At 39.6% G+C, this 15172-nt stretch overlaps 1 protein-coding gene across 3 annotated transcripts; it reads left to right on the plus strand.

Moving 5' to 3' along the window:
• The first annotated feature begins 4076 nt into the window (after positions 1-4076).
• LOC113025276 (ubiquitin-like protein 7) lies at positions 4077-10317 on the plus strand. 3 transcript variants are annotated; one of them, XM_026172848.2, is made up of 11 exons: positions 4077-4173; positions 4574-4775; positions 4932-5051; positions 5145-5230; positions 8196-8280; positions 8369-8426; positions 8514-8647; positions 8818-8867; positions 8979-9155; positions 9331-9444; positions 9618-10317. In XM_026172848.2, exons 2-11 carry the CDS (start codon positions 4601-4603, stop codon positions 9756-9758), a joined length of 1140 nt encoding a protein of 379 aa, XP_026028633.1. In that variant the 5' UTR covers positions 4077-4173; positions 4574-4600; the 3' UTR covers positions 9759-10317. The 3 variants fall into 3 exon arrangements, with proteins under 3 accessions (XP_026028633.1, XP_026028651.1, XP_026028642.1); XM_026172866.2 differs by having other exon boundaries at positions 4164-4375; XM_026172857.2 differs by having other exon boundaries at positions 4168-4386.
• Positions 10318-15172: the final 4855 nt, after the last annotated feature.

Genomic DNA, 15172 nt, shown 5'->3' on the forward strand with positions numbered 1-15172 from the left:
TGCTGACCCCCATCCCCCAGTTAACCATTTAGTAGTGATGGGACGTTCTGTATCGAGGCTTCGGAGCGTGTGTCGAGTAATGGAGGGGGCGTTTCCGCGAAGCGCGTATCGAGGCTTGCTTCATTTATGGGAGGAGCTGAAAATGATGACGTCCGAAGCCTCGCTGCCCGGCTGTACCACGTGACTGGTTCATGAAGCGGTTCGAACTTTGCCGCAAATAATCATTTTCCATACTGCCAGCATAAATATACACAGTATACTGCCATCACTACACTATAGGTGTTTTACACACTCCTTTTGTTGTTGACATTTACAGGCTGTGTGCAAAATGCCACACTCTTCAAATTCATGCCAGCTATTATTTTTACGTCCAGTAGGTGTCCTGCTAGAGCAAATGAAGCTTCATGAAGCTTCGCGTTGGGGTGAACCAATTGGATGAAAAGCTTCAGTGCTTCATGGGGCTTCATCTGCCCATCACTACCATTTAGTGTCGTACCTTTTTTCCGTGAACTCATCGACTTTTCTTGCCACGTTACAGTATTTCAGGATAAATACATGGTTTGACTGAGTACTTCCAAGTCCAAGTGTGTGCAGATCGTATGGTCCTAAAAGGTATGGTGGCCCTAATGTGGTAAAATTTACATTTTTTTTAATTAATAGGTTAATAAATAAATAAAATAAAAACACACACACACACAAATAACGAAAGAATGAATTGTATTGTGCTTGGCAAATTTTTGTTTTCACCCGGGGATAACACAAATTATTGTAAATCATTTTTGGATGCTTGCAATTTGGTTGCAATTTCAAAACAACGCCACTGAAAAAAGCCCCCCCACACACTGGCACCATCCATGTGCCGCCTAAACAGGAAATTATGGTTCAGCAGTGCTAGTGCACTGGACATCTGTGGCAGTCTGTGAAGAGCTACAAACAGTGTCTGTTGTCAGATAGGGGTTGTGTCAAAAGTATGATACTCTTGCTTGTGCTGTTCTTGGTCCATCAGCCAGCCACAGAGACAAAAACGAAATAAAAATAATGGAAACTGTCCACTGCAGCCACTGTCTGCAATATTCATACAATGTTCAATTATTTGTAATATCTTTGATGGGCTTTTTGTGCTTCTTCCATTCTTGGTGGATTCTGCTGTTTTCTTCTTTTTCTTTTCCCTGTTCTGGTCAGCATTCGACCTATACACAGCACTACCCACATCCAGCAATCTGCAGTTGAGATTGTGGAGGACTGCACTGGAGCACTTTTAGGTTGATTGAAAACCCTTCTCCATAGCCAAATACATATGGAAATGGACACAATCATGGTGCCATAAATTAAGCATTATTTGGCACACTTTTTTTCCCCACATGCAGTCATCGACTTTTCTTTCCACATACAGCATTGCTGTATTTCATAAAACACAACATTCAGAACAAAACAACACAATAACAGAGGGGTGTGCTACAAAGTGATATTAATGGCTTGGCAAATTAATTTCACTTTGATCTGCTGACAAACTAAAGTTATGGGCTATGGGATGGTAAAAATGTATCTTTAAATTGATTAAAGTTTGACATTTCAGAGCTCTAATGTGCAGATGTGAAAAAAAAAGAAAAAAATATAGTGGTATTTAGAGTGCGCTCAGTGATAAATATACATATATATATATATATATATATTTTTATTTTTTATTTTTTATTTTTTAAACTGGAATTAAATGTTTACCACTCTTCATGTAAATTGTTAAATTGTTAAAACCCAAGATAAACTATTTTATACAGTATTAATCTTTTGTCTCATTTGCAACATGATTGCATTTTACTGTTATATTTTAGATGTTCTTTATTGATTTTTCATCACAATTTTATCATCATCATCTGCTAATGTCTCTTATTGGAGCAGTCAGCGCTCATAAGGATCATTTTGTGTGAAAGAAGAGTTATGCAACCCATGAAATGCACTTTTTCTTGTGAGCAAGCACAGAGCCTGAAGCAAAAAGCCTAGCTTAACTGAGAAAGTTGATAACCGCTGTCATGATACCCATCATATCCAGCTGGGTTTTGAATTTTGTCGAGCCAGCTACGGCAAAGAAAGCTTGGTTGTATTGAAATACATTTATAGTATACCCTTCAGGAGAAAACAAAATTATTTGTCAAAAAGCTTGAAATTGGGGCCTAGATGCAGACTGAGAAGGCAGGCAAAGTAAACACACACAAAACGCACCTTTAGTAGCGAATGGATCTCATTCGCTACTAAAGGTAATGTTTTGTTTGTTGCTTCGATCCAATTCAGAAATGAAAAAAGTCCACAAACATGCAAGAATAAGAGTGGGAAACACACTAGAAGGATAAACATGCATGGTGATAAAGGCTGAGGAGAAGACAGTAGACTTTAATATACATAAGGGTAACCAAGAGAAGTGGACAAAGCAGAGTAAGCACACAGATGATAAAAAATAAAGACAATGAGACAGGAGTGTAAGCAAACCTAAACACAAAACTTTAGAAACAACAAGCAAAATAAGACAGAAAGAAATTTCTACAGAGGCCAGACCCACACAGACACCTAAGAGCTGCTAAACAATGAGGGAAACTGGAGTGAAAGAAAGCTGAGAATGTGTCGATAGTTGTGCACATTGTCATTTGGTAGGATATTAGCAGCAAATACAAGCAATGCAAGGGATAATACATAAAGGTTGTTTTTTTGTATAAAGGGTATAATTTTTTGATAAAGTCTATCAATGATTGCAGAACTGGTGATAACAAGGTGATTACAGAAGTGTATAATTTAATGGTATTAGCAGCAGTAGGACTTTTTTTTTCCAGTTATTCCCCGAAATTTGATTTGCATTATAATACAATCCTGATTTTATGAACTTTAAAAAGCATGTTAAAAATTTTCTTTCCCCCTTCCTTTTCCTTCAGTGACAGATTAGTAATGGATAGGTACAGCTACAGAGAAACAGGCTGACATATTTCCTGTCAATTATGTTTTTCACAAATGTTTACTCGTTAATTGCTCATCTAAAGTAATTGATTAGCTACCCAAGGGCACTTATTGCTCATTCAAAGTGGCCACTTACACTTGTCTAGCGGTTTATTGGTAATTCAGACTAGTCTTTTAAATGTTGTAGCACATGTTAACCAATCAAATCAAGATTTCTAGAAAATAATTGGCTCATTTAATATAATCTATTATTCATAGTATTGTTTACCTTTGTGATAATAGCCCATAGCCCATCCCTGTTTTGTGAGATGTTGTTTTATTTGCTTTGTTGATGTTGATTTTGTGATATGGAAGAATGTCATTATTAATCTGCTTTATGCAACAGACATAGATAGTGACCGATGAATTTACATATTAATGATTCCTTATATTAGAATATTTGCATGTTTGTTTATTCCAATTGGTAACACTACCAGTTCCCTCAGCAAGGCTCTCAAAACACTTTCCTCACACCTGGAAACAATATTCAGAGTTTTACATGTTTCTGTGTAAAACCTTCTTTCAATACTGCATGTAAAAGTGGACTAATTAACCATTCAGTGCAGTATATACTGCATGCACTTTATTGGACAGTCAGTCCAATATAGTTAAGTCAGCATCATCAGAAAACAAAGAAAATATAATATAAAATATAATCTATCCACAGCTGTTAACACAAAGTCATTAATAATCTCTGTCATTAGTAATCTCCATATCAGTAAACTGATGCCCATTCTCTGAATACTGATTTCAGAGCATGAAAGCCCATTTTGGTATTAAGTGAATCCCTACTACAGCGATCAAGGTAGTTTTAAAAAAGTGGTTTACAAAAGGTTTATCAGTTGAGGGCTGGGGAATTTTGGACTGATTCCATCTTGGACAGGTAGGATATGAAAGTCATTCTATGTGGTGTTCCCACAGATGACGTGGGATAGAGATACTGATGTAACAGTCTGACCGAGAGCTAAGTTGGATTAGCATTTATTTTTCATTTGTGTGTGTGTGTGTGTGTGTGTGTGTGTGTGTGTGTGTGTGTGTGTGTGTGTATTTAAGAGTCATCACAAATATTCGAAAATATATCTATCTATGAATATCACAGAAAAGTGAAAACTCCTTCGTTTGGACAGTGGACGTAAACGCAACCTAGACACGTGACTAAAACCAGGAAGTGAATTGAGTGTCAACAACAAAAGGGTGAGTGTGCAGTTATTCGTATAGAGTTTTAGTTTTATTCTTAGTTCTGTAAGGCTCAGTTATTTAAAAAAAATGTTTTAAATCACCCAAACTAAACGGCATGAAAAGTTTAATTTAGAAAATTCGGCATGCTTCGTGAGCAAACGCTAGGCAGCTAACCGGGTCGAGTGGTAACGTGATTCATTACAACCTCGTAGAAAAGGTAATCGTCAGGTAATAGCGCATTTTGTCGTGAGTTCCTCCTGTGGATCATGGGTCTGAGGTTTATTTTGTGTCAAAAAGACCTGCCTTATCTTCACACTGAAGCAGAGTGAAGTGTAATATTATACTGTTAGCTAACAGTGTATATGTTGTGGTCTACCCCACTGTGTTAAGCTTGTGTTCTGTGGACTAATTGCAGGTGTGTAGGGTTATTAAACAGGAAGAGATGGCCTCGTCAGAATGGAATCTGTCTTTGAAGCTGGTTGATCAGCCCAAATCTACCTTCCACTTCCCGGAGATGATGCCAGGTGATGTTCCACCTGGAGGATACAGGGTCGCCACCCTGAAACAGCTTGTTGCAGCTCAGTTCCCAGACTCCATCCCAGACCCTGAACTAATAGGTACACCCAAAAACCTCCACTGTTAAACTTGGGTTGATATGAGACCTTGACATACAGCATGAAGTGCATGCTTATTGTTCATCATCCTTTAGCTGTCAGTGAAATCTGTGCATGTCTCTATGTGAAAATCTCACCACTCTTCTGTGTGTTTACCAGAGTTGGTCCACTGTGGACGCAAACTTAAAGATGACCTTACACTGGATGCCTGTGGGATTCAACCAGGATCCACCTTACACATCCTCAAAAAGACGTGGCCAGAGCCAGAGAGTAGTCCAGGTCTGTGTGTATGCATCATTTAAGCTTAAAACTGTGTTTAAGCTGTAAATGACATTGAACGTGTGAATCTGAATGTGTGTTTGTATTTTCCAGAGCCAGTAAACAGGGTAACTGCAGCAAGGGAGTTCAGGGTGTTTCATGCTGCTCTTCATTCTCTCAGCTCGGCCTACAGGGACTCGGTGAGTAGAGGAGAGGAAACACACTGACGGTAACTGAGCTGCTTAGGATTTCAGCTAATTTTTAGTGAGTGTTAAAAAGAACTTGATCCTTCATTCACTTCTTATGAGATTTCTCTCTCTCCACAACAACCATTTTGGCTAATATCTAAATTTTGTTTGAGGAAAAGAAGAATCAGAGATCTTTTGCTTGTTAGGCAAATGTGTAAACAAGCTGCTGTTTCAGCAAGGCGTGAATGCTGTTATGCACAGTATATTAGATTAGTTAATGACTTTTAAAATTAACATTGGTTTTCCAGTGTTAGTCCATGATGTGTTAACTCTATTTGAAGTAAAGTACCGGAATAAGAAACTCATTTCAGCACCTGCAACTGACGCATGCAGTAGAATGGGACCACTGAAGGTCACTTTGAGTCTCATGTCTTGTCCTGAAGCTATCATTAGCTTCTTTACTTTCTATCATTAGCTTCTTTACTTTCCAGAGCCCTGCCATTAGACAAGGTAGTTCATCTTTCAGAGAAAAGTACACAAGTGTTGACATTTTGTGTTTTTGAAAGACATTGTACTCTTCCATTAATGACAAGTATGCTTAAAACAGTTGGCCCTAAATATGAACCACTCAGCTGGAAATATTTTGTGGTGGTTTCACAGCTGCTTCTTGTGCTTTTTTTTTATTATTATTATTATTTTTACAGTGATTACATGCCTTGAACAGACAGAAGTATAGTTCCAGAAAAGAAATTTTGTTTTGTGTTGAGTTAAGGGAATAGTTATCAAGTGAAAACATGAATCAGCTGTAAGAATGGAAAAACAAAAATCATTCATAATTCATTGGCTTAGCTCTTTATTTTTCTTTCTTTTTTTTTTTAGGCCATGTGGCTTCACAGCTTGCATAAAGTTATTTGACACAGGCACTAAATTTTATTTTTGTCATGCCTTAAACTAAAATAAATACATAAATAAGTAAACAAATAAGCGTTTGTCCTTGACCATGCTGGAATCTTCTCCACTGTCCTTTGGATGATGTCACATCTTTGTTCAGTGGTGTTTACCTCTGATTGCATCACCCTAGTTGCATGTCGGAGCTATGGATAAACAGACCCCAGGCCACTAGGAGCTGCTTTAAACATAAATGAGTTTAACTGTTGCAGCCTTTGCAGCATTCAATCTCAGCAACATTACAGCATGTTGGCTTAAAAAAAGATTGGACTAGGTGGATTCTACATAAACTGGTATAAATAAGTCACTGCTATTGATAGTGCACTATATGAACAAAACAAGTGTGCCACATATGCATTACAAGAGCTGCTTGGCCTTGGTCCACTGGAGTTCCAGGGGCACCTTATTCAATTATTAAATCTTTCCCCCATAAAGACATCATTTGATGAACTCCCCGTACCCTTAATGATGAGTTTTCTGACACCCCAGAATAAATCTTTTTTTTTTTTTTTTTTTTTAAGAGATGTTGTTTAACATCCATTGGAATTGTTTCTGGGTTTTTCCAAGCTGCACAGGCAGAGACCAAACCCAGTAATCTTGTTCTTTAAGCAGGCCTGACATATGGCAGAAGCCATTCACTTCAGAAAAACAAGTTCAACCGTTACTTATAGTGACCTTTAGAATAGAATAGAATAGAATAGAATAGAATAGAATTCAACTTTATTGTCATTGCACATGCACAGGTACAGGGCAACGAAATGCAGTTTGCATCCATCCAGAAGTGCTTTAGTGATATCCTTTCAGTCCTTTCAGGGAGTAAAGAGTTATGAAGTGTTTGCCCCAGTTCTTTGGTCCATATAGTGTAGCTCATAAAAGTCAGGTCAGATGATACAGTAGGTCCTGTAGATGTATATAATCAGACGTACTTGTTAGTTCACATGCTTTGGGTGCTGTGTTATGGCCCTCAAACATCATTGCTATCATCCTCAACTTGTCATTTACATTCTATATAATGTACTGTATTTGAACAACTAGTACTTGCCCATGCTACAGTATTGCTTGGCCTGTTTGTACTTTTTGGCATACTGATAGACTGCATTGCCACGAGAAAAGTGAAACAAAAAAAAAATCAGGTTAATAGATGTTAACCTATAACATCTACAGTAGATTTAATAGATGTTGTTCCCAACAAGCTCATCTATAACTGGAAGGTTGCCGGTTCGATCCCCGGGCTCTCTGTCCTGGTTGTTGTGTCCTTGGGCAAGACACTTTACCCTACCCTACTGGTGTTGGCCAGAGGGGCCGATGGTGCGATATGGCAGCCTCGCTTCTGTCAGTCTGCCTCCACCAGTGTGTGAATTTGAGAGTGAATGAATAGTGGAATTGTAAAGCGCTTTGGGTGCCTTGAAAAGCGCCATATAAATGCAATCCATTATTATTATTGTTATTATTATTATTATTAGTATTATTATTATTATTATTATTATTATTGTAGTAGTAGTAGTAGTAGTAGTAGTATTATATGCTAAAAATGGGTAATTTTAGCCAACTGCTAACTGGTTGCTAGACATGTATAATTCAACTTTTGAGGCTATAAATGAGATGTTACTGGCATGAAAATAAAACAATAAGATGCTTTCATGTGGCTAAAAACAGGTTTTTTTTAGCTCATTGCTTGGTGGCTGCCAAGACACTTGATGACATAATATATCATGAATAATACTACAATTTAGTCATTTTAGTTTGCTAGTTGGTTGTTAGGCAACAGGATGATCTTATCATCTCTGATATCGATTATAAACTCGAGGGTCCTAAGATGCACCCTTGTGCCAAGTTTGGTTACTTAAACTCTTGATGGTCTCTGAGGAGTTTGCGATCAAAGAAACAAAGCTAACCCTAACAGAGAGGCAGAAGTTTCATATGTTATCGTAAGAAAACACTAGTAAATACCACAGCTGTTACTGTAACTGCTGCTACATCACCACTTCTTCTTCTGCTACTATATTTATTGTCTTTTCCCCTCTCATAGGTCTATAAAATGCTGACAAACAAAGAGTCTCTGGATCAGATTATTGTAGCCACACCTGGACTCAGGTCAGACCCAGTTGCTCTAGGTAAGGTCATTCTGAGTTTTATGAACATCTTTAAGCGGGTTTTGTTGTACCATGCAAATAGTAACAATTTCCTTAAATCCACACTCAGGAGTTCTCCAGGATAAAGATCTCTTTGTACAGTTTACAGACCCCAACATGTTGGATGGGTGAGTATGGCTTTCCTCTGATTTCAGCTCTGTTATGACGCATAATATTCATGTACAGTGCGGTGGATGGTTGTCTGTCTCTCATAGGTTAATCAGTTCACATCCGGCCCTTGTCAATGCCATCATCCTGGTCCTGCATTCTGTGGCAGGCAGTATGCCCGCTCAGTCCAGTGCCAGCTCTTCTCGCAATGTATCAGCCAGTTCATACAGCGATATGCCGGGTAAGCAATATAACTGAACTGAAGGAGGAGCATATCGATAAAGTAGTTCCAACTGCAAAATCATCTAAAATTCATTGTGCTGTTTCTTCCTTTTAATAATATTGTGCGTGTTTCTTTTAAGTGAATGTCCAGGTTATTAATCAGACAAAGCTTTTTGTGTTTTTTGGCAGGAGGCTTCATGTTTGAGGGCATGTCAGATGATGAGGATGAATTCCAGTCTGTAAGTCAATACAAAACTGCAAAGATCATGTATAGAAACACTGATGCCGTGTGATGTTTAATGTTGTTAATAGCCATAACGTCACTTGGTGTGCCTAAATATGTGTGACAGAGTAGCCCAGCAGGCCCCTCTAACAGAGGCGGAGTCTCTGCAGGAATGCGTCCAGTGTCCCTGAGCCATAGTGGAGCAACAGGACCGAGACCTATTACACAGAGTGAGCTGGCAACTGCACTGGCCCTTGCTAGCACTCCTGATAGCAGCGCTGTCACTCCGACAACGGCAAGCCAAGTGAGGGTTATTTCCATTTTGCGATAGATATTCAAAAACATGCTTAAATCTTTAAAATAGTACATTTATGCAAAATTTACTTAAGATTATAATGTTACACATTAAAAAAAATTACAAAAGCATTATTCCTAACACTCATTGCTTGCTTTTATTTCTCATCCTGTCTTTGATTAAGTCGGACCCCTCCAGTGGCATAGCCCCCATGCCAGCAGGGACACCAGTCAGTAACGATCTTTTCAGCCAAGCACTACAGCAAGCTCTGCAAGCCACCAACATGTCTGCTCTGCAGGTGAACTAACTGAATAAATCCCACGTGTGTTCAGTTTATGGAGAAAATAATAATATAACTGCCATTTTCCTCAATGGGTATTGGCTTAGGTATGTAGTGCAGCTGCAAGCTTGTTTAGACAGGGCTATGTGTGGATAAAAGATTAGGCCTTGAACATGTTTTTGTTTTGCTAGGGCCGCTGGCAGTCCCAGATGCAGCAGCTCAGAGATATGGGGATTCAGGATGAGGAGCTGATGCTGAGGGCGCTACAGGCCACAGATGGTGACATCCAGGCTGCCCTCGAGCTCATATTTGCCGGAGGCCAAGGACTCTGAGCCCGTACCCCACGGACAGCCTTTTATAGATAAGAGAGCTTAAAAAAGCTGGTCACCCTGCTGCCCAGAAACAATAGAGCAAATTATGAGTGACAGTGTAAGGATTTCTTAACGTTTCCCAATAAAGAACAGAAGCAATTCAGCTCATCTCCACAGGCCATTTTGTTTCTTATTGATGAGACAAATCTTCTAATAAACTTGTTCATAATTACCATTCAAGCATTGTCCATGCCAGATTTATAGTTTGTTTGCAGTATTAAAACCTTAAAGAATACAACTCAAAGTTCATTTAAAAAGGTATTGGCTATATTTTCTTTACTACCATATATACCATCATTAATAGAATTAATTGACTCGTCAGGTTTAAATGTTGATTTAATTTTGTAATGACTAAAATTAACAATTTTTTATTTGGTTTCTTTTCTGCCTAATGACTTGAAGGTATGCACAGGCATATGGCCCATTGTAGATTTTTAACATTTCCCACACCTCTATAAAAGATCAGTTTTCAAGTTGTTGTTTCATATAAATGTGTTAAATAAAATCTTCTTTTATTTCAGCTCCAGAAGTTCCATTTAATGCACGTAACACTTATTCTGTATTTACATTATCCTGCCTGCATATGCAATTCCCCTTTGTGTACACTAGATGGCAATGCAGTAGTTTAGTACTGTGGAGAGTTGCCTGATTATCATCTTAGCACACTTGCTGCCCTTTACACCCCCTATTAATTTAAAGTCTTGGGTTTGATCAGTTTTTTGCTGAACATTTCTTGGTAAATGGTTTGTGTTTGAAGTTGTGTGCCTTCATTTCCTTCAAAGGAGCACAATGCGCCTAGACAGACATCAGCATAAAAGAAAAAGTTGCACAGATAAGGTGAAAGCTTTATTAGCATTCTCTGATATTCCTGTGCTTGTTGGAGAATTGTTACATTAGTTAAGCCCCCTTTCCCCCCCAGCATTATTACAGACGGATACATTTGCTTTGTTTTGTTGTCTCCCGTTGGGGTATTCAAGGGGAGGACATATTGTTAACCCCCCCCCCCTAAACACGCACACACATACACCCTTCCACCCCCTCTTCTTCTGCTACCTACCGTTCTCCATCTACAGTAATTGCCCTGCTTAGTTTTATTACGGCATCTGTGAATGTGACAGCTCAATCAGTGGATTGGCCTTTCATGAGCACAGCACCCAAACAGCGCTTTGTGTCTGTCTGTCCCCATTACCATTTTATATGCACGCACACCTGCGGGCAATTTCCACCTCCAACTGCCTCCAAGGGTATTTTAAAAATAAAGCATTTCTATTGTGCTGAAGGAAACTGTGTCACAGGTTCAAAAGAACAATGGTGAATAAAAGTGCCATTGCCTTTCTTGCATATTAAAAAGGAGACCGTTTCAGTCTTTCAGAAAGAATTGTTTAATTTGAAGCCAACAGAGTAGATGTGGCTTATTGGTGCTTGCTTTAGCTGCAGAATAAATTCAGTTCATATTATATATACTGGTGTTTTGAATGCATACTACTGTATCTAAAGCACAGCTTCCATACTATTCTGAACAGTTTACTGTGGCAAATGGCACTATGAGAAGTTGTCATGGAGATGCTCGATGGTGTGCGAAATGCTGCCACACATACAGTATGGAAAACATGTTATTACACACCATATTTAAGTCCCTTTTGTTGGCAGCTGTAGTATTGACTGTGTAATCCCTGAAATTATAAAACACTATAGAAACTGTTGGTACCTGTCGACTCTGTTTTCACCTTTCCATCTATCTATATCTATATATCTATATCTATCTATATATCTATATATCTATCTATATATCTATATCTATATATATATATATATATATATCTATATATATATAGATATATATATAGATAGATATAGTAGGGGTGCAACAATACACAAAATTCACGGTTCGGTTCGATATTTTTTTGATACAAAAAAAAAATGTTCATGCCTTTTTAATTTGTCATTTATTAAATTTTCACGGCACATTCCGCCCCACATCTCTGTGCGTTCATCATTTGTTTGAAGCCAGCTCACCTCCTGCAACTACTTTTCCGAGAATACGTGCTTCTTTTGTGGTTCGGACTCCTTCTGACATTTCTTTGGAGGTGGAGGAACATCACAGTAATTGCTTAAAGGAGCTTGCTTCTTCGACATCTTTAAGAGTTCTAAACAAATGTCTGTCCTCCTCCTGAAAATCTTATGTACGCAAACACGCATTGCAACTTCTGATCTTGTGCCCGTTTTTTATTTTGACAGCGAATGCGCACCTGCGGACCACTTATGTGCAGCCCTGGTTATTTCGCTTGTCATATTGCAGCCACAGAAATTCTTTTGTCCATGAAACCATAAAGCTGCACTTTCTTTTTGCCTTATCGTCTGATTTGTCATAACTTTTCCGTTTTGTGGTAAGCTTTTCTTTGGCTGTCACTTCTTCACCCCGACCTGTCTTATTTGGCTCAGCAGAATTAAAATATTGTGGCGAGCTCAGACAAGGAGGAGACGGAGGTGTCGTTTGGTCTTGCTTCCCGTGAGCTAGCCAGGGAGCACAGCCGTTTATTGACATCTGCAGAAGAACACTGCCGCTAGCTAACTGCTCAGCGCGGCAACAGCACAGCAACAACAACAACAACAACAACACACAGGGCTCCCTCTGACCCCGGAAGGACACACCGTCGCAGCGAGAGGGCGTCACCCGTCACTATAGCAACATAAACAAAACATAACTGTACAAACAGAACCCCGAACAGCCCTGACCCGCTACATAGCCCCCACCTAAGGGGTCAGTCGTCCCCGACGACCCCATTACCCCACACAAAGTCCTGCAAATGTCCAGGTGCCTTCTTTTGGCGCACCGGCTGGTCACGACCGGCGGGGGAAAAGTCACTCGGGTCAGAACAACATGGGGTGCCACCATCATCCCACTTCTGACACCAATGTGGCGAGTTCAGACAAGGAGGAGACGGAGGTGTCGTTTGGTCTTGCTTCCCGTGAGCTAGCCAGGGAGAACACTACCGCTAGCTAACTGCTCAGCGAGGCAACAGCATAGCAACAACAACAACAACACAGAGGGCGCCCTCTGACCCCGGAAGGGCACACCGTCGCAGCGAGAGGGTGTCACCCGTCACTATAGCAACATAAACAAAACATAACTGTACAAACAGAACCCCGAACAGCCCTGACCCGCTACAATATATATCCTGCTGCTTTTACACACGCACTCACATAACGCTCAGCGATTCTCTGCGCGATCAACCTCTCACATGTTTAAGCTTGCTGGGAGATTTCACTTGTCATGTTTGCATAGCTAAGGATTGATAAGACAAAGTCAGAGGAATTGGTGCACAAATTATCATCACTCACAGATCAGTGCTGTCGCTCTCTATACACAGTTCGCACGATTGCAAAGTGAAAGCAAAAAACAAGAGCAAATTCAAACGCGATTTCAATATGTCACATATTGGCAGTGGCTCACCGATGCCAATGACATAATTACCCAGCTACATTTCTGAAAGAATGCAAAAGCATTGACATATATTTTTCCTTCCTACGATAGCCCGACGGGCAGGGCAGAGATAGATTTTGGTAGCCCGACTGGAAAAATCGCTAGCCCCAGGACGTGGGGCTAGCGACTTTGCGAGCCCTGTATCTGATTGAGGAATCACTCATCTTTGGAAAAGAGAGTTTATTACAGAGAAATGTCTCTTTCCAAAATAAAAGCTATACTATCCGCTTCTTCTGGGCTATATTCTCAGCAGCATATTAAACATATCAGGTCCCCATAAGAAGAATCATGTGCTAACGGCTGTCTAAATGACTGGGGTAAAGTTTGTAGCATGCGTGCTTGTTGTTTTTTTTCTGCTTCCACTTGTCTTTGCACTAGGATGATGTCGGTGTAAATGTGCAGTCATATTTGTTGTGTTCCCACTCCTTGACATGACGTTAACGCCACAACACGGCAAATCTCCGTTAACGAGCTACCGAAGATCGCCCGTGCATGGGGCTGGACAGCCAACACCTTAACGAGCTAACTGCGCTAACACACTAGCTCCCACCCATGTAATTGAGCATTGCGTGGCACATCCAACATACTGTTTTACTTTAGTCCATGACACGCTTACCTTCAGGGTCATATGTCACATGAAAACCAAAATAGTTCCAAACGCCAGATCTGAATGAGGGTGGGGGAGGTTCAATTTGCCATGTTGGAAGGAGAGCTTAACTTCTGTCTCGCTAGCTTGCCCTGCGCTCAGTGAATCTGCGTTCGACTACTCCGCTTAGGCTGCACTGTCGAGCGCAGATCCACTGAGCGCTCAACACAGACAGCATCGTCAGGAGGAAAGTTGATAAAATAAATTATATATATACATATATATACATACATATATACATATATATACATATATACATATACATATACATATATACATATACATATACACATATACATATACATATACACATATACACATATACATATACACATATACACACATATATACATATACACACATATATACATATACACACATATATACATATACACACATATATACATATATACATATACATATACATATATACATATATACATATACATATATACATATATACATATATACATATATATATACAGATATTTTTAAGACATGGACCAGAAATGGCTTAAACAGTTGGAAAAGGGTCCTTTTTAATGAATCAGGCCCTGAGCTTTGAAGCTGGCACAAATCTGCCCAATTATTCCCACAGTGACACTGGGATTCAGGTAATGAGCAAGGTTCTGGAGCGTGTCATTAAGGGCAATATATTAGGCCAATAGAAATCATCAATATCAGGCCTTTTGAAATGGTGTAAAAGCTTGTCTAATCAAGCAGCTTCACAGACAAGCAGAACATTACCAACACTATTCTCTAGATGAAATCCTCTGACGTGCTGTTGCAGGAGGATGGGATAGGGCTGGTATAATGGCTTCCATGCACTTTTGTTTTTCCTGAAAGGAGGCAACTCACATGTTATTAACATAAGGTCTGTTACCTGAGATTGCTTTCTGCCCATCGTGACTGAGCAGAATATGAAATGAGCTTCTGATAGACACGAGGCCATTTTATCCCCTTGTGGCCCATTCATTGCTTTCAAGCCATGCTTTTATTCGTTAGCCTTCTTTTGCGGCACACTTTTTGCCCACAAAAGGTTCTTTGATGCATTTCATCCAGGGTGCTTTAACCCTTCACGGAGCTTCTCTTAAGGAGAACAGAATTGAAGCAAAGAGAAGGGTAAATATTCTAGAAAAACTACTGAGGGGAGTTTCTGAGGGTACAAAGCTTTCTCCAACAATCCAAAGACATGCATTTCAGTTTAACTGGTGATTCTAAATTGGCTTTAGGCGTGGATGTGAG

Source organism: Astatotilapia calliptera, chromosome 1 (genome assembly GCF_964374335.1).
Source record: "Astatotilapia calliptera chromosome 1, fAstCal68.1, whole genome shotgun sequence".
In the NCBI taxonomy this organism is placed as follows: Eukaryota; Metazoa; Chordata; class Actinopteri; order Cichliformes; family Cichlidae; genus Astatotilapia; species Astatotilapia calliptera.